The sequence below is a fragment of the Barbus barbus genome, assembly GCF_936440315.1.
Source record: "Barbus barbus genome assembly, chromosome: 21".
NCBI classification, from domain to species: domain Eukaryota; kingdom Metazoa; phylum Chordata; class Actinopteri; order Cypriniformes; family Cyprinidae; genus Barbus; species Barbus barbus.
Genome location: NC_136749.1, coordinates 23,036,675 through 23,057,589, shown reverse-complemented (window position 1 = coordinate 23,057,589; position 20,915 = coordinate 23,036,675). Strand labels below are relative to the sequence as shown.

The following is a 20,915-nucleotide window of genomic DNA, read 5'->3' as shown; positions in this document are numbered from 1 at the left end:
GTCAGTCTCCCTCCGCGGTCCCCAGGCTTTCGTCGGTTCTGCGAGCCTGGAATGCGAAATCAAACGCAGACACATCCACTGACCAAAGTATTAAAACTGATGAGTAAATGACTTTCACCGCTCCCACTTCAGGCTTTCAAGCCCCTTAACAAGTCAGTCGGTCCACTAGGAAAAAAAATAAAAAAAAGAGGCAATAAAGTCAACGCTCAACTTTTCCACCGGACTGCATGTGAAATTATGAGACAATTGCTACGACTTAATAAACAAAAGAGATGGAAGTAGCAGCTGACCCGGCACGGGTGAGTGAGAAAATAACGCTCATTTAGTCCCGAAAGCGATGCGACCGTTACAAATGAACACAGTAGGAAACCAGACCTCCTTTTCACAGCCTCTCTCAATCTTTCCCTTTCTGCCACTTGAGAAAAACCCAAATTTATGCATTCAAAGTGCTTTTGTTTTAATTACCGGCCAAGCTTTCCTGACAGTCTTGCTGTATTTGAGGAGCACGAGTCCCAGTCGGATCGTTGGGAGCGAGAGACTGACTGCTGCTCAGCCTTCTTTTAATGGGAATTTCTATTACTCTTAAGTATTTCAGCAGATCCCAGCAGCTGCCCAATGGGGTAGCACGAAGCTGGGGCTCTATCACTTCTTGAAGTCTTCTGAGGGCACATTATATGACCATAGTAATGGCGATTATTATCCTCTTTATTGCTATTATTATTCAGTGGTCCAAGGGTGGTCCGAACAGGCTTCTAACCGCTCATTAGCTTATAGTGGCTCAGAGAAGAGCTGATCTTTGAAAACAAGTAAAAACATTCCTAGAAAACAGGGCAAGAGAGAAAAAAGGATGATTTGAAATCTATGCATGGAACAGACAACTAATCAAAGAAGACCCACCCAAGTATTGTTATAGTTAGTCAAAAAATGCAGTCCCTTATTTTGCTTAAAAAAGCAAGAGATTCTTAGATGATCTTCCAGTAGTGAGATTTAAAACGACAAGTCAAAACATTCCAAGAAAACAGGGCAAGACAGAAGAAATGATACTTGGATATTAATTGATCAATGAAGAGACCCACCAAAACATTGGTATGGTTAGTCAAAAATGCAGTCCTTTATTTTGCGAAGAAAGAAACTGATTCTTAGCTGATCTTCCAGCTGGTTCATTTATTTAGCTAAGAAACAGATCAGTCATGACATCAGTTTCTTGCACATACACTAAGTATATTTCCATCGTCTCACAGTTTTCTCTCTAATCGAATACTTATAAACTACAAGAACTGACAGAACTAAAAACATTATGTAGATTTTCCTTTTCACGCTCCCTTCCATCACAGACGCATTTGATTCCACCAATCGACCCAACGATAAGCTCTTAATAATAAATAAAGGAGTGCTGAAGGTTGAATCAAGAAACTGTGTGGAATGGTTCAGGGTGTCTGAAGCCTACCCGGAGACCTCAAAACAATACAAAGATGGATGAACTGATACAGAGGTGGTTGGTTGGGTGGTCTGGTCTGTGGGTGGTGGTGGTGTACTCTAGTGAGCAGGGAGAGCTGCCATGGTGTTGTGGTGACAGAGGTTGTGGGAAGGGGGGGCAGAGCTGAGGTTTAAGACATGGTGATCTGCATGGACTCCAACATTTCCTCCACCGCCTTCACCGAGCATTTGTTCTCCCTCTTCCCACGGCCCGCCATCTAGGAGAAACAAAAAGAGAGAGAGGGGTTGATGAAAGGGCATAATTCCATTTACAATGTTTTAGGATGTATTACGTTTTAACAAACACTGTGGCGCGTCAGACTCCATGACATACTAATGCTAAAAGACAAGTATTTGTGTACGATTCCCATATCTCCTTGCAGGAGCTGCATTCCTAAAGCACTTCAGACTTGTTCTAAGAGGGTGAAGAGTACATAATGACCATTGTCACAAATCTTTGCAATTTAAGGCTCTATTCTGGGGGTGTCTAAATTAGAGAATGCAACCAAAATAGTACATGTGATATTTTAAAATTGTATTTCCTGGAGGCTCCCCAGTACACCCTTTAAGCAACCAAGGTTTGTATTAATGTGCTGGCACTCATAAACCTTCAGAGCATTTTAACATGTACTGTCTGTTTCTTCCAGGAAAACAGAGCAAAAGTGAATGACTTGCATTGCTCTACGACTAGCAAGTACTCTAGCAAATCATATTTCATTGCTATAACTAAAGTCTATTATAAGTATTTTAATTTAATTGAGACAAATTATCATGCATCTTCATTTTCAATTTTAGTTCCATTGAAAACTGGCTCAAAAATAGTTTGAATGGTGATGACGCTTTTGCCTGCACTAGTAGAGTAATTGAGACGCCGCTGCAGATCTCTCCTTGTTCGCCCTATGACAGTAAAAGGATTGGAGGGATACTATGGCCTAATGAGTCACCAACTTACAAGCTCACTCACAAAGACCCATTAGCCGACAGCCCCCATGGCCAAGCATACTTATACGCTCTTGCCACATCCGCCTGTGACTCATCTGCTAAGAGTCCCTCTGCCTCACTCCAACTGGACAAATTGAGCATATCGGCCAAAGCTCACTCCTCTATCCTCCCCTCCAGCAATTGACATAATAAACCAATCCCCTATCCATTAAAGGCTGTGCTCTCCGTTTCTCCTCATTAGTCACGTCTGACGTCTGCTTCGTATCCCGATCACCACAGCGACTCCAGCTGAAGCAGCAGTTGTGTAAGGTATTTTGGAGGAAATTAAGAGGGCAAGGTTGGTTAGCATAACCCCTGCTGGTAGATGCTGTAACTACACCAAAAATGAGCATCATGATGATAATTAAAGTATTTTCATTAAAAACAATACTGTTGACCAAAATAAGTCAAATAAACACCATTGGAAACAATGTTTTTTGAAGAAGAAATGTCTTGCTTCAAATAATCCAATTTTGTCAATAATGTTGGGGGATTGAACTCAAGCTGCTGTGGCAAAGCTGAATTTTTAGCATCCATTACTCCAGTCTTCGGCATCACATGATTCTTCAGAAAAAATTTGAATATGCCGATTTGCATATATGCCCCATGCAAAGATGTCAGATTTCAAATGGACCCTTCGCAAAGACCCCCCCACCCCCTTCGACAAGCCATGGCACTCTCACTCCACATATCATGTTTTCGACCAATGAAAAATACATCGTGGAGCAAAGAGAAATCTAACAAAGCACTGACAGACAAGTCTCAGCTTTCAAATGTCGTAATTTTTTAAGAAAAATTCAAACAATAAACAGTTTTGTGGCTTTTTAAGGTGTCGTGACAGATCGCTGTAGCGCCTCAGTTCAAGCGGCATGTAAAGCGGTCATCTCTTCCTCTTTACTAGTCATAGCACAAAATAAACATGAATGAACATCAGAGGTATCCGTTTCAACCGTGGAAAGACTTCAATACACACCATTTTTCAAGTTCAATTCCACCAACGTTAATCTACTCTCCTGTCTGGTTTGTTTGTCAGATAAAAATGGCAGATTCGGTGTTACGATTGGTCAGATCACCTGTGAATCAAACTCCATTCGAAGGGTCAATTGCGCCAGCCTAACAAATGCCATGGAGATCAATTGTAAATGCTAATAGACAGATTTCGCCACATATTCTAGACCTTCTTTGAGGAAACATCTGCATCGTAATGGGCTTTGGGTGTGCTTGTAGAAGGAACGAGCCAGACAGCCCAAGTGAACTCATTGGGTAAGCAGAAAAAAAAGCACACAAAGCATGGCCGAGAGAGCCTGGCAGTGCACATCTGTGTCTTTGCAAGTAATTAATGGGTCCCGCTGGACATGTACACATACAGAGAGACAAATGTTATTTTCTTACTGGGAAACATCGCTAGATTAATAGAGTTGATATGTGGTCTGTGCCAGGCTGCCGTTCCCAGCATTCTCACAAAATCCCCACATTGTTGTGCAAGTGAGCAGTGTGGTTTATTCTGAATGATGGATTCCATCACGTTGTAGGCGAGTGCAAAAGTCAAGGGCATCTATAAATGGCACAGAGGACTACTCAATGTTCAGCAGTCCAAGCATATCATGCATTTCAAAACATGCTGACTCAATGCCAATGTTTTCATGTTTGCATTGATTGTTGCAAACAAACGACTGGGTAATTGTGATTACTCACTCATGAAATTAAGCAATATGCATGTGCCTTTTGCTTCTGAGTGTTCTATGATTGTCCGACCCTGTCGTATCACTCAATCTCCTTTGAGTGAGGGCTATGGCATTACGCATCAGAAGCCCTCTGTTGCACCCTAATCCATCAGCAAAGTGAGTCATCTGTCTGTATGACTATTATGAAACGTGGACTGACTCAGGCCTTGACAGCCGCTGTGGCTGAGTGATATCAGCAGTGAATTATTAGCTCTATACTGAGAGAGAAGGATGAAGTTAATGTATTTATGCTCAAAGTCAAACAGAAAGCACTAAGAGGAAAAAGTAGTGAGCTGAGTAGAGAATGTGCCATCAAATTAAATTCCAACAATTGTCCGAGGATATCAACCGTGGCCAGAAAGTGACTTGAATGGTATGCAAACCAACAGAGGTTGGGAGGCACCGTTAACCTCCAGAAGACCTCATCAATCAAAGCTACTCTGCTAAAGGGTGACTCCACTTCTCTTTGAAAGATCTCAGAAGTTCTTCAAAGCAAGCAATACAACAGGTTATGCTGACCTCTCAATACAACCAAGGTGCTTTCAGGTAGTTAACAAGGTTCAGGATAAATGGCTTATTCTGAACAGCCTTAGGTTAATTTCTTCTTGCATATTCAAAGCCGTTTCACCATATCTGTCTCTAGAGGACAGTATTTCAAGCTTCCAGCCTTCTCTTATAAGCAACATCAAAGCCTCTGACTCATCTTGTATGTCAAAAAAATCTATGTATCATATGCAATACCTCCCAAGCACCAACACTGTCAGCAGATATCTGTTGTTTTGACAAAACACAGTAACACCTTGTCTTAAAGATGTTATTCACAGTGTTTACTAAAACTGTCATTGTTCTGTCTAACCCTAACCAGAAAACTAACCTTAAAGGGATAGTTCACCCAAAAATGAAAATTATGTCATTAATTACTCACCCTCATGTTGTTCCAAACCGGCAAGACCTTCGTTCATCTTCGGAACACAAATTAAGATATTTTTGATGAATTCCAAGCTCTCTGACCCTCCCATAGACAGCAAGCATACTATAACGATCAAGGTCCAGAAATGTAGCAAGGACATCGTTAAAGTAATCCATGTGCCATCAGTGGTTCAACTGTAATTTTATGAAGATACAAGAATACTTTGTGTACAAAGAAAACAAAAATAATGACTTTATTCAACAAATTGTCTCCTCCGCGTCACCCTGGTGCCATTTTGGAGAGTATGCACTGAACTTAAACAGAGCTCTCGGAATTCAAAAATATCTTAATTTGTGTTCCGAAGATGAACAAAGGTCTTACGGGTTTGGAACGACATGAGGGTGAGTAATTATTGACAGAATTTTCATTTTTGGGTGAACTATACACGTAAAGTGCAACTACATGATGTCAAGGATCGAGTATCAAAGGATTTTTCTGTCCTTATTGAACGCGAAGTGTTGCACGAAGTGACTATCAATCAGCCAATCAATCAAACTATATTTTATATTTAAAATAAAACGACATGGAGCATGATTTCTTTCCAATTAGATTTCACTGTGTAAGGGACTGCCAGGCACACCACGACAAAAATAGGAACCAAGCACCGTCACAAAGTCTTGACGCACAAAGCTGCTTACGTTATGCTTAGGACAGTGTTAGAATGACTGCCATCCATAAGCAGTGACGTTCTTGTGAGTAAAGTCTCTCCTGAGGCATACAGATCAGTAAATGCAGGAATCTTGAAAGATACAGAAGATGATTGTCTGAAGCAAGACAGAAGGAACGAAAGGAACATTAATATCCGCTATTGGGTGGTCTGGAAATTCCAACAGAAACCCGGCCAAGTTTTAAACCACCCTGAGGCTAGGAGACCACAAGGTCTATATGTTACTTTTGAAAGTGGAAAACAGTCCTTGAATGTTTACTTCTATAAAAATTTTAAAAGGTAACAATGCATATTTTATAAGCCCAAAAATGAATATTTTATAAGTCAATTGAATCCAAAGTTGTTTTGGACCTCATTGTCTTTCATTGTATGGACAAAAACAGTTGAAACATTCTTTAAAATATCTTTTTGTGTATGTTTGTCTGTTACAGGTTTGGAACGACATGATGTGAGTAAGTGATAGCATTTTTCATTTTTGGATGAACTATGCCTTTGCAGCAAGATCTAGTTCATTCTGATCAGACTCTCGTCTTGTGGTGAACCTCTGAAGATCCCCTCTTTGGAACTGAGATGCCCACCAACATGTCAAAGTAAAGGGGGCTCCATCAAGAGTGTGTGACATGAGTCCTCCAACCGCACAGTAAACACTCCAAGGGTACATTTGTGTTTGTGTGTGGCCCCTGACGCCCCTACTTGCTGACTAAGGGCCTCTTTATTACACTTTTAACTGTCAATCCTTGAAAAAGAAACGTATATTATAACCCTGATGGCAGTCAAGATTTCTTTTAAATGTATAATATTTACATTCTGTGTACCATGGCAACAGTATAAACCGCTTTAGTGATACCATGCGAGCTGCACTTCACTTTTTCCTCTCTTCTGCTATCATTATTGCCTCCCTTTGCAGCCGTGGTGTGCGGACTGCATATTTTCCCCTTGCTAACTCCCAAGGCCTGTGTTTGGCACCAGCTGTTATGCTTCATAGGGATAGTGGCGCTTTAACATGCAGACATAGAAAACAGCTGCGTAACACAATGCCAGGCCCTGTGGGCTTAAGTCAACACATTAGCTGCGCTCTGCCCAGGCACGCGTGTTCAGCACAGACCCAGCGTGAAGGCATGGCATACGCTCACTGTCTGGGGATGTACTCCACTGTCTGTATATCAGACTGCGCCTGCAAGACAGAAAAGAAAGAACCCAGGCAGCCAAACGGCACTGCCAGTAACTAGGGCTGGGCAGTATGAGTAGGTAGAGACGGTATATCTATGGCATGATTTAAAGGATTCAACATAAAACAAAATACTGTAATTAGCATTTGGACATACCATGCATATTTTACGTTTTTCTTTTTGCGGAAGCCATGACAAAATTATTGTTTTCAAAATTCTGCAGTTAATAGAAAGTTCAAAGAAAGAGCATTTATTTGAAACCGAAATCTTTTGTAACATGATAAATGTCACTACTGATGAATTTAACACATCCTTGCTGAATAAAAGTATTACTTTCTTAAAATAAAAACTCCAATCTAAAAACTTTTCAATAGAAGTGTAAAATACATAACGTGTATGTATAAATTAATAAATTATATAAAATATATTTATAAAAGACATGTGTGTGTGTGTTTATATACACACATACATATAATATATATATATACATACATGCATATAATATATATATATATATATATATATATATATATATATATATATATATATATATATATATATATACATATACATATATATATGTATATGTATATATATATATATATATATATATTATATGCATGTATGTATATATATATATATTGCATGTATGTATATATATATATATATATATATATATATATATAAATATATAAATAGGCATGTATTTATACACACAATATTAATTGATAAATTCATTAAATATAATATTTTTATATATTTAATATCTATCTATCTATCTATCTATCTATCTATCTATCTATCTAGATACATATAAATAAATCGATAAATTCAGATAAACTAAATCAACATCCCTACTCATGAATTCCTCTCACCTGATAGGCTCTGCTAATCTGAGAAGTGGCCCATGCGGCGTACTTCACGTTGTCCTTTTTCACCTTTGCGCTAACTTTTGGGCTGGCAGAGATGTGACTAGCCGACTGCAGGAAAAGAGACAACAAACAAGGGTGAGATGGACAACAGTGTTGGGGGAAACGCATAAAGATTAGAGCATCACCATTCCTGCAAAGCGTCAATAAAGAGTCATGAGATAAATACCAATCGACTCCCACTTTAAGCCCACATAATGGAAGGGTGGCTCAACTCTGATGGCAACGGAGGGTATTTTTTAAAGGGTGGAAAATGTGATGGTTTTGAGCCTGGTTGAGCAGTGAAAAAAAGCCAGGGCGCTGTGTTAACGCATCAGAGATAGGATAGGCGGTGCTGACAGGTCTGGGAGTGTCAGGGAGGCGGCGTGTGAATGGCATAGCGCAACGTGAATCATGCTCTCCAGCCGCTACAAGATCTCCGTTCCACAACCACAAATCCTCCATCTTTCCCTCGTTATAGCTATAAGAGCCGCTCAGCAGAGCTCGCAGTACTCTGTCGGCTAGCAAGAAAGCCCTTCCCCATGGATGTGCTGAAACTTTAACTGCACACAGACAACCTTCTGGATTTTGGGGTGTACAAGATTGGTGAGATGCGGCAAATAAGGAAAATGTTTGGTCACACGAGTCCCAATCTGTAATCATTTTACAGATTTTTTGTTTTAGTTATAGTCTTGTAATTGGCGAAAATGTCCTTTAAATGTAGTCAACTTTTGTCATTTACTCATCAGTTTCACTGTTGATGAAAACATTTTACCTGAACTGAAAAATGAAAGCAACTATTCCAAAACTTTATATTAACTCAAACATGTATCAACTGGATATTATTTATATAGTATTATAGTGTTTATTAATACTTCCAAGTTATTTTTACTTTTTGTTTTTTTTATTATATTAGTTTAAGTTTTAGTAATATTTTTTATGTGATTAGTCGTTTTTATTAGGTTTTGTTTTTTAATATTTCTATTTAGCTTTAATTCGTTTTTAATTAACCTTATTTTATTTCAGGTAGTTTCCAAGTCAACATTTCAAATTTTCATTCATTATAATTATACGTTTTTGTGTATTTCATCTAATATTTATATATGGTCAAACCAAAATTTATTCAGACACCTACAACATTTCTCACATTATCACAGTTTATTCGCTATAGTTTAGAAAATTGTAATAAAATATGACAAAAACTCAAGAGTTAAACGGTGTCAGAACAAATTCATTTTGATGTCAGATAACTTTGAAAGAAAGGTATATAATGAATTAAGTTGAATAGTTGTCAGATGTTATTTAGGTCAATAACCAAGCAATGCTTAATTTTCCTCAGTCTGTGGTGTAAAAAGTTTATATTAGCAATTAAAGAAAAACACTTAAGCAAAACATAGTCAGGTTAAAGTGTCTGAATAATTTTTGTTCCCAAATTTTTATCAATTTTATTACAATTTTTTTTGGTATAATATGTCAGTTTAGGCTACTTTATTTTGCTATCCTCACTTACATAAATTAACTGTAGTGTCCTGCACCAACTAGTATGAAAATATCAAAAATTATTTCTGGTGTCTGAATAAAGTTTGGTTTGACTGTACATATTTTTATTTTAGCTTTATTTTAATTAACTAAAAATTATTTTTAATAGGTTGACACTAGTATTGTTAACACTAGCATCAACATTTAAGAAAAACAATGTGTGAAAACGGTTCTTCTTGTGAGTTCACTTGTGCATTTTCTGAATTTTGTGATAGTAGTTGCAAAATAATTGACATTTCCTCGTAATGCATGTTTTTTTTTTTGGCTCACCTTCATTATCTTTGACAAAAAAAAAAAAATTGTGTGAAAAAAAAAAAAAAAAAACTTTTTTGTCAGTTGACAAATTCGGTCACAATCTCATGTTTTGGCCGGATCGTGACCGGGTAACAAGCTCTTGGTTTTGTTGTACTGACCGACATCCTGCTATTGCCGGCCTTGTTTCACGTGCAAATTGCACATCAAAGAGTGCTGATGACTGTCATGGTTGTGTGTTTGAACTACTGAAGCTTGCGTGTGTGCATGTATGTTTGAACAGAGGGCCTGTGTGTGGCTCCCTGCGCACCCTCTGTCGGCCTTCTGCCCCTGGCTGGCTGTTTGTGTTCATATGTCAGGAGTCACTTACAAATGATGCATTGGTGTTAATGGACAACTTCCTGTTTAAATAAATACAGATGAAAGGCTTATTCAGCGCACATATTGCTTGAACCTTTCCAGCAGAGCCACGTGTGATGGAGCGGTTGCCATTTCTCTACCATTCTTTTATTGTCAAAGGTTTGTTTATCTCTGGAATAAACAGAGAAATGCCCTACAAAGGTCCGGAGGGTTACGTTACAGCAAAAAAAAAATTGTGAGTCAGAGTTTTTCCAACACAGGGACTGGAAACATCAATTGCAACTGCACCCGTGTGAAACAATCGCAGCCTCTGGATCCATTCACATGCACAAAAAGAGAAAAATAGAGAAGGTGCCTGTTTTCTGAACAACTCACCATGTAAAGGCCGAACAAGGCCCTCATGTTTCTGTTGTTAAGCTTCAGTGCCTGCGCAAAATACTTCCTGGCCAGCTCGAGGTTTTCCAGACCTCCCTGGGTATACTTTACCTGGGGGAGATTGCAGAGGAAACAGAAAGGTGATGTTGTGTTATAGGCACACTTAAAGCTGACATGAGATCCAAATAAACAGAACATGATCTAAATAAACAGGAAAATCCTAAGCAAGCATACAACATATGATGGATGCACCTAGTCATAGAGTGTAAAAGTGACAAAAGGGAGTTCTAGCTTATATGGCGATGTGATTCCTGTCCACATTACAAATGCAATGTTACAAACGAATTTTTTTTTTAGAATATATTCTTTTAGAATATATTCAATGTTTAATAATGGTGTGGATAAGGTTGTTTGATCAATGGGATTTTTGGGCAACCCACTTAAGTGGCAAAAAATGTGGTCATGGTTAAGGTTGGTTGGGGGCAGGGTAGAAGAAAATAAAAAACAACTCGGATTAACAGAAGATATAAAAGGATATGACTAAGATTTGAATAACTGATGCAAACTTATGTCTGTATATAGACTCGCCAACTGGAGAAAAACTCAACAAAAATGCTGCGACTTTTTATCTATTTTAACAATAAAATATTTGCTAAAAACAAGAATATATTCAAACATAAGATCATACACAGAAAACAAATATACAAGTTAATAGTTTGTGTATACAAATATATATAAAGGCTGTCAACGTTAACATGTTAATGCATGCGATTAATTCAAAACCCTTAATGCATTAAAATAAATTTAGCGCAATTAACGCAAAATTACTGAAACAATTTCTATTCTAAACCTTTCTTCCTGATTTCGATTTCCGATTGTTTGCAATCAGATCATTTTAAGCTGCTAAACTCCGGGAAAGTTTTCAGTCCAGTGACCCAGCAAGCGAATCCATTCAAGGAATCAGTCCAAAAACAGGGCTAATGTAAAGAAAACCAGGCTGAATACATAAGAGATGGCGGAGAGAATAGATACGTGAATTATTAATTCCAGTGTGTTTCGCTTTAAAACACAAGCTCTGTGATTGTTTCTGAAGAGCGCGAAAGCTCACTCGCGTTACGCAGTGTGAAATACAGACTGAACGTAACGTCAAAACATCCCACCACCGTATGATATGCAAACTACGTTTTCTCGGCAGCTTCTTTTGATGTTTGAGTTTTGATGATTGAGGATTGCAATCAAGGTAAAGACGATTGCGGTGACGCACAGGAGTCGTAAGCACGTGTGAGTCTGATGTCCTTTTGGAGTCTCCCAAGTGTCGTTTTTTTTTTTAAAAGATATCTAAATTTATCTTGAAATAAGCTTGCAGAAAATACAGTTGTGTGAGAATCTTTTGGTTTACTTTGCTGGATATAGTAAATAATGACAAAATTAATGGATTAAGCAAGATAAATGGTATATGCTTAATTTCATGATAAGTACACAAAAAGGGTGCGATTAATCGCAATTAAAAAATTTAAATCTATTGACAGCCCTAATATAAATATACATTTGTATATTTATGTGGTTATATTTTACTTTAACTCATCAACAAAAATGCTGTGACTATTAATTTTATCTATAAAGAAATAAATAAGACACACACACATTCTTTTTTCAGAGTTTCTGAGCTTTTTTATGACATTTTTGTGATGACAAACTAGTTAAATGTCAATAATTTAAAATGAATTGCTTCAGAAGGCACAATTAAACATTTTTAACACAATTAAACGCTTAACATGTTTATTTATAATAATCACCTTATATTAAAAAGGAACATTTGTTTCAGGCAGGGAGAAAGAAAGCTATTATACCTCGGCGTACTGTTCGCAGTACAGGTGATTATGTGGATTCGTCATCATCAGCTCTTCAAGACAAAAAGCTGCTTTTGCGTAACTGTGGGAAAGAAACAAGAGAGAGAGAAAAAAAAATGAAGATCATAGAAAACATCTCCCAATAGCTTTGTGGCTGATCACGAAAAACATTCAAAACTACAGAATGTTACATTTTATTATTGGGTGATTCAACACAGATGTTTTACCAGCTAAGAAGTTCAGCACTTTTAGAGATTCATCCCTCTATCTGATGTGAGCATAAGTATTGGAACAGCTGCCTCACAGGTCTTTCTAAGTGATCAGCTTTGTCCTGTTGCATTAATTCTTCAGATATTAAAAGCAGGGAATGTGTCGTATCAGTTATATCCATTACTTCTGCATACTGAATCCTGCAATAGATGATGACACACACAAACCAGGATGAAGATGAGGGAGCTGACTTTGAGAGAAAAGCAAGCAATTTGGATGCTAAAAGAAAAGAGAAAGTCAATCAGAGCTATAGCAAAAACAAAGGGCATGAAGAAATCAAGAGTTTGGAAAGCACCAGCGACACCAGCAACCAACAACGAACTGATCAGCTGAGAAGACAACAGTAGTTGATGACAGACAAGCCAAGTCAAGTTGAGCTTTATTGTCATTCCGCTACATGTGGGCACATACAGTGGAATGAAATGTCGTGCCTCGCAGGACCGCGGTGCTACATAAATACAGGCATACAACAATGAAGTATAAAAACACTATAAACCTATACACAACTAACCTACTGACAGATTTTAACTATAAGTATACTTATGTAAACTATACGAATGCTTCACATAAATACTGTACATGTGCAAAGAGAAACATTTTGGTACCGTCTTCCTGATGGTAGGAGCTGGAAGAGACTGTGGGAGGGATGGGTGGAGTCCTTCACGATTTTGCTGGAGCATCGTGTAAGGAAAATGTCCAGGATGGAGGGGAGAGGGGCACCGATGAACTTTGCAGCTGTGTTCACTGTCCGCTGGAGGGTCTTGCGGTCAGCAGCACTGCAGTTCCCGTACCAGACAGTGATGCAGCTGGTCAGCACACTCTCAATGGTGCCCCTGTAGAATGTGGGGAGGATGGGTGGAGAGAGACTTGCTCTTTTCAGCCGGCGGAGAAAGTGTAGGCGCTGTTGGGCCTTTTTGGAGAGTTACATGGTGTTGGTGGTCCAGGTGAGATCCTCTGTGATGTGCACCCCCAGGAATTTAGTGCTGCTGACTCTCTCCACAGTTGAGCTGTCGATTGTCAGTGGGGGGTGGTCAACAGAGTTTCTCCTGAAGTCCATCACAACCTCCTTTGTCTTCCCCACATTGAGGGACAGATTGTTAGTGTCACACCATTCAGCCAGCTGTGCCACTTCCTCTCTGTAGTGCGTTTCATCTTTCTTGCTGATGAGACCTACCACTGTTGTGTCATCAGCAAACTTGATTATGTGGTTGGAGCTGAACTTGGCAGGGCAGTCGTGGGTCAGCAGTGTGAAGAGCAGCGGGCTGAGCACACAGCCTTGTGGGGCACCTGTGCTCAGTGTGGTAGTGCTCGAGGTGTTGTGGCCGACACGTACTGACTGAGGTCTTCCGGTTAGAAAGTCCAGGATCCAATTACAAAGGGAATTGTTAAGGCCCAGCAGGTTTAGTATATGAACTGTTGTGGGATTATTGTGTTGAATGCCGAGCTGAAGTCAACGAACAGCCTTCTAACATAGGAGTCTTTATTTTCTAGGTGTGTAAGAGCCAGGTGGAGGAAATTTCATCGTCCGTAGAGCGGTTTGGACGGTATGCAAACTGGAGCGGGTCGAATGTGTTGGGGAGCCTGGTTTTGATGTTGTGCATGACTAACCTCTCAAAGCACTTCATCATGATTGGACTCAGTGCTTCCTCAGTGCTATGGGACGGTGGTCATTTAGACAGGACACAGGTGATTTCTTTGGTACCGGTATGATTGTTGTGGATTTGAGACATGTGGGGACGACTGCCTGGCTCAGCGAGGTGTTGAAGATATCTGTAAGCATATCTGTCAGCTGTGCAGCACAGTCTCTCAGAACACGGCCAGGTATGATTCAAGATTCAAGATTTTTATTCATCACATACACAATTATACAGAGTATAACCTGCAGTGAAATGTAAGTCAGGTCCGCTCCAAGGACAGTGCAATTGTATAGAATACAAATATTAAGAAAAAGAAAAGTAGAAAAAAATAAAAATAATAAAAAAATATAAATATAAATGTGCAGGTCAGTATGTTGTTGACATAAATAGTAATATAACAGGAATATGCAAAAAATGTGCAAAAAAGTTGTACAGGGTATTTAAATAGCAGCAATATGAGGTAGAAAAAATTATGAATAGCTTGTTGATATAGTGATATTTACATGGAGACAAGTGATGTTATGACACAGAGTTAGAGTTTAGGAGCCTGATGGCCTGGGGGAAGAAGCTCCTCCTAAGTCTCTCAGTTTTTGCCATCAGGCTACGGAAGCGCTTACCAGATGGAAGCAAAATGAATAGATGGTTACCAGGGTGATTTGAGTCCTTGATGATTTTGACAGCTCTATTTTTGCAGCATTTGAGGTAGATGTCCTGCAGAGAGGGGAGAGCAGACCCTGAGATGCGCTCAGGTAAGCGCACAACTCTCTGTAGTGCTTTGCAGTCCTGATTGGAGCTGTTTCCATACCACACTGAGATGCACTGAGTCAATACACTTTCTATGGTCCCTGAATAGAAAGTTTTCAGGATTGCTGGTGAGACCCTGAATTTCCTCAGCTGTCGCAGATAGTACAGTCTTTGCCTGGCTTTCTTAACCTGTGTTTGGATGTGTGTAGTCCAAGTCAGGTTCTCTGAGATGTTTACACCGAGGTATTTGAAGCTACTCACCCTCTCCACAGGGGTCCCGCTGATCATAAGAGAAGTGTAGGGCTGCTGCTGTCTCTTCCTAAAGTCCATGATCAGCTCTTTAGTTTTGCTCACATTCAGATAGAGACTGTTGTCCTGGCACCATGATGTGAGTCTCTCTACCTCATCCAAGTATGCGGTCTCATCATTGTTGGAAATGAGGCCCAGAACCACAGTATCATCAGCGAATTTGATAATAGATGTGGAGCTGTGAGAGGACACGCAGTAATGCGTGTAGAGAGAGTAGAGCAGGGGCACAGCCCTGTGGGGCTCCAACGTTCAGGGTGATGGGGTTTGAGGTGAACTGGCCAACTTTCACCACTTGAGGTCTGCCGGTGAGGAAGTCTTGAATCCAGTCAGAGTGAGGAGTTTAGGCCGAGGTCAGTGAGTTTAGAAGCCAGCTTGATGGGGACTATAATGTTGAAAGCTGAGCTATAGTCAATGAATAGCAGCCTTACATAATTCCCATTGTTGCTGTCCAAGTGTGTGAGGGACGAGTGGAGGACGTGAGAGATGGCATCGTCCGTAGAGCTGTTTGGGCGATAGGCAAACTGAAGAGGGTCCAAAGTATCAGGTATGGAGGAGCAAATGTGGCTCTTTACAAGTCTCTCAAAAACCTTCATGACTATAGATGTGAGGGCAACTGGGCGATAGTCATTCAGGCAAGAGGGTTTATTGTTCTTAGGCACAGGGATTATTACGGATTTTTTAAATGAGGTGGGAACCACGGAGGTAGCAAGGGACTCATTAAAGATAGACGTGAACAAACCAGCGAGCTGATCAGCACAGGACCTCAGAACACGGCCGGTTATCCCATCAGGTCCGACTGCTTTCCTAACGTTCACTTTCTTTAGCGCCCTCCGAACCGTTGCCGAAGCAATCAAAGGTATGTTTTCAGGACCCGCAGCCTTGCGTGGGTTAATCCTAGATAGGGTCTTCCTTACGTTGGCTGGAGACAGACAGAGCGCCCGGTCGTTGGGAGGTGTGGGCAGTTTTTGTGCAGTTGTGTCATTCTGCATTTCAACCCGTGAATAAAAGTGGTTGAGTGCAGGGAGGGATGTGTCATCATCACAGGCCTATGGCGGGGGCTTGTAGTCAGTGATGGTCTGAATGGCTTGCCACAGGCTCCGTGTGTCTCTACTGTCTGTGAAGTGATTGTTGATTTTTTGAGCATATGACCGTTTTGCAGTTTTGATGCCACAGGACAGATTGGCTCTTGCTGTTTTGAGGGCTGCTTTATCTCCTGATCTGAATACTTCATCTCTGGTCTTTAGCAGCCCACAAACCTCTGCTGTCATCCATGGCTTCTGGTTTGCACGTGTGGTGATGACACTTATTTTATTTCAATTATTTTTAGTTATTTTTATTTCAATTTATCATTGTCATGGTAAATTATTGTGTTTGTGGAGGTTGCACAATCTCCAGCCTGTCAGGACATCGAGTCCACAGGTTTCCTAACAAGAAATAGGAGGGCATCTACTGGGCCTCGGTGCATTAGTGCAGGTGAAGAGAGTTGACTTCACTAATGCATCTGCTTCAACTTAACAGATGTGATGGAGGCCAAGTGGAAAAGCATGGTCAGCAGTGAATGTGAACTAAACTTGTGTTTGCTTCTCCCAGCATATGCCATCTGAGAGAGGAATACTGCAAGTCACCACAGGCTCCACAAGAACACAGCACTGTCATGTCCACTACACCTGCTCCTCTTTCCAGATCCCTCCAGTCAGAGGATCAACATGATGAGGCTGTTGTTGTATATCTAGCACAGCCTTCATGATTTAACACACTTTAACAACACATTAGTGTGATACCCAGACTGAAAGATTGTTAAATGTTATATATATATACATATATATTAAGTTGAAATGTTGTGTTTTGAGTTGGGTATTAACAGTGCTATGAAATAATATTTATGATTTAGTGCTGTATAAATAAAACTGAATTGAATTAACCATAAATGCAGATTTGATGTGATTTTATTTTTTATTGATTGTCAACAAAATGGGGCCATTCAAAACCTTTATAAAGTCCTTCTTCCTCTGTAAACTATCTTCTAATGGCTGACACAACACATGCAGGTAAGGGCTGTCCAGAACACCATAGGCCCAGCGGACAACTTGTCTGTATGCTATCATTATTGATTGTGTTACACCAATGGCATCAAAAAGTGTTACTTATAGGTAGTCATGACCTAAATAGAGCTAACTTGTAATTGAGAATCAAAATTATTCAGACTGTTTTAATATTAAAATCTTTAACAATGTATTTATACATGTATACAAGTATTTAGCTTCGAGTAATAAATAAGTTCTGCCCTAAAACGTGTCTGCTGGCCTGGAGAGGTCTATGCTTTCCTCGCATTTCCCACACAAGCACCTATGAATCAAAAACGTGCTTATCTCTCTCTCCCGCGGTGATAAGAAACCACTATCACGTAACGTTAGTGTCGGATATCAACGAGTGTGAGTTATTAGTTTCTATTACTGGTAGTATCAATACTAGCATTGCTATTGCCTGATTACATTAGCTAACGTGTGTATATCTGTAAGCTAACACTGATCTCTCACCAAACACCTGCCCTGTTTTCCTCGCATCAACTCAATTTGTCTTCTCTGATCGTTGTTCTGTCTAATCCTGGCCTGTCCTGCTCTCTTGGCTACATAGCAGGCATCATTTTATCTGTGGTCCGTCATACGAGTGTAAATACACATTTAAAATTTCCTCAGCGTCCGAACTGTCATTGTGATCCATTGTTTTCCTATGGTTTAAATGGACCGCTCTCCCTTTTGATGCATCACTTCCAGTTTTGGCACGTTTCAGATGCGGAAGTAAAAGTAAAATCTCATAAAAACGACTCCAGAAGCCTTAATAGCGTATTTTAAAGAAAATCTAGTTCCTACAGTATTTTTCTATACATTCTATATATATATTTTCTAAACCTGCAATATGCTCTTTAAGTCCAGTTTGTTTTCCAACGTTTAGAGCGAACGTTTAGAGAGCATGAGTGTTGGAAGAGCCGGTCTTGTGGGGTTAGCCCTTAGCCTAGCTCGTATACCTCGGCGCTTACCACGCTTCCGTCCTCTCTCACACCGCTTGCGACGCTGCCTTGTGCGGGTAGCGTCAGTAGGCGATGCCGCCATCTCGAGGTCCGGCTCCAGCAGTAAACAAAGGCCTCGTAGCTTCTCAGTAGCCACCGGCGAGAGTTGGTGTTTGTACGCGTTGCCGATATCCAGAAGGTTTTGGCGATCATATATGTGTTTTGGAGTGATTTCCTTGTGAGTTAGCGGTAATTTTGCACTATTTGAAGACAAACAGACGACATTAAAATACATAAAAGCATCGTCTTTGGGACCCGGGCAGCCGCTGCATCTGACCGCGCCGCCATCTTGGATCAATAATCATAAAAGCTGTGAAAATGAACCCTAAAAGACGTGTCTTCCAGAAAGCTGGGGTGATGCTCTGACAATCTACTGTCCTCATGAGACTTTGACACAGAATTACAGATGCTAAACAGCAAGATGCAAACCTGTGACCAGCACCAAAAATAGAAAGGCAAGATTAGAGTTTGCAAAAAAGCATGAAGTTGAGCTAGAAGAGTTTTGGAACTGTGTTTATGGACCGATGAGACAAAGATGAACCTTTATCTAAGTGATGGGAAAGCAAAAATGTGGAGAAAAAATGAGAACTGCAAAAGCATGATGGAGGTGGTGTCATAGCATGGGCATGCATGTCTGTCTCTGGAACAGGCCCTCTCATCTTTACTGATGACTTAATGTATGATGACAGTAGCAGAATGAATTTGGAAGGGTACAAAACCATCTTGCCTACCAATATTCAAGAAAATGCCACCAGATTCATTGGGAAATGCTTTATGTTGCATCAGGACAATGACCCAAAACACCCTGCCAGCTCAGTCAAGGAATTCATAAGGGCAAATAAATGGAAAGTCTTAGATTGCCCAAGTCAATCTCCAGATTTAAGTCTGATTGAACATGAATTTCACCAGCTGAAGAGGAGAGTAAAGGCAGAAACTCCTCAAAACAAGCAACAATTGGAATTGGCTGCATTAAAGGCTGGGAAAAGTATTTCAAAGGATGAGACCAAGAGTCTGGTGATGTCTATGGGTCACAGACTCACTGCTGTGATTGTGCGCAAGGGATCTGCAACTAAATAATAGCTTTTAATCTTTTATATCTGCCTTATGTTCAACTCTCCCAATACTTATGCTCACATCAATGAGTGGGATGAACTCTAAAAGTGCTGTTCTTTTTATTTGGTAAAACATGTATGTGTTGAAACGGCTAATAATAAAATGTGACATTCTGTAGTTTTGTCTCATATTCATCTTTTAATCATATTTGCAAATGTCTTGACTCAACAGCCAACAGAGCAATTTATCTTTACTGTTCTAATACTTATGGAGGGCACTATACATCTTGTTGACAGTCAAGAGACGTGACAGTCTGAGGTCTCTCTTTCATCAGCTTTTATGAGGGTTAATGGAAATTTGTGTATGAACACCCATATGGTCAAATGATGAATGAAGCTTTGCAACAAATGTGGCAATCCTGCCCTAGATGCACTATCGCCTTTTTTTTCCCAGAAGGCCAAAAACAAATCTGGCTTTATCATTGACATCTCGAGACTGTCTTAAGGTCATTGTCAAGAGCTGTTTATACATGATATCACAGCTGAGCCGCTGGCCTCACACTAATTTACAGTTTCATATCTCAGACACTCTCTCCATTATAAGTATACAACATAGTCCTGCACATTTCCCCAATGCTCCCACCAAAAAAAAAAAACAATTTCAAAAAGAACTTCAGGACTATTACGACAAAGCCACAAGACACAAAAATGAGCCAAATGTGTCCAAAAGCTGCGGACGGGGTTGAAAGGCTCGTTACCGCCTCAAGTCCCGAAAACCGCACAGCTTTTTTAGCTACCGTTAGCAAGCTTTCAGTCTCATTCCGTGCGAGGTCCACACATCGAGGTCCACTTAGTACGTGCTTGTGCACACATATCAATTTATCACAACACATCAAATTGTATAACAGAGCTGGAGTGCATCCAATCGAGTTATGGATGGTAATCTTAAGACTGGCAGAAATAATGTGTTGACAAACTGGCCTTTTTTTGGTTGGAAAAAAACTGTTGCCGTTGCTGACTCGTATAAGATGATCTTATCTAGCAGTTTAGGAAATGTTCAAGGGACTTTGAATACAAAGAAAGAGAATGAGAGAACAACACAGACAGTCAAAGAGGTTGAAGGAATACGCCAGTGAGATCAGGCCACTCAGAAGGTTGAAGGCTGCTTGCAATTACCATTTCCTCTCCATAAAGACTTTCAGATGCGCTCCTGCCGTGGCGTAAACTGTGGCAGAGCAATGCAAAGAGTGAGAGAGAGATAGACATATGGAGATACACAGAGAAAGCAAGACAGGCACCAATCCACATCAATACTATACTCAACAAATGAGCATTCAACATAAGTCGCATGGGTATATTTGTAACAAAAGCCAACAAAAGATTGTATATCTCAAAACTTAATTTTTGATTAGTAATATGCATTGCTAAGAACTTCATTAGGACCACTTTAAAAGACAATTTTCTCAATATTTAGATTTTATTTTTTGCACCCAGATTTTCAAATGGTTGTATCTCAGCCAAATATTGTCCAATCCTAACAAATCATACATCAGTGGGAAACGTAT

At 39.9% G+C, this 20,915-nt stretch overlaps 1 protein-coding gene across 1 annotated transcript in view; it reads right to left on the bottom strand.

Moving 5' to 3' along the window:
• Window positions 1-1,053: 1,053 nt before the first annotated feature.
• The window catches only part of LOC306887170 (ER membrane protein complex subunit 2-like), a 39,182-nt gene continuing 19,320 nt past the window's right edge, over window positions 1,054-20,915 (bottom strand). The window contains exons 8-11 of the mRNA XM_079444729.1: window positions 12,272-12,353; window positions 10,422-10,532; window positions 7,863-7,967; window positions 1,054-1,694 (exon numbers count right to left, since the gene is read on the bottom strand). Coding sequence (XP_079300855.1) covers window positions 1,608-1,694; window positions 7,863-7,967; window positions 10,422-10,532; window positions 12,272-12,353 — 385 coding nt within the window. The 3' untranslated portion in view covers window positions 1,054-1,607. The remainder of the gene's footprint in view (window positions 1,695-7,862; window positions 7,968-10,421; window positions 10,533-12,271; window positions 12,354-20,915) is intronic.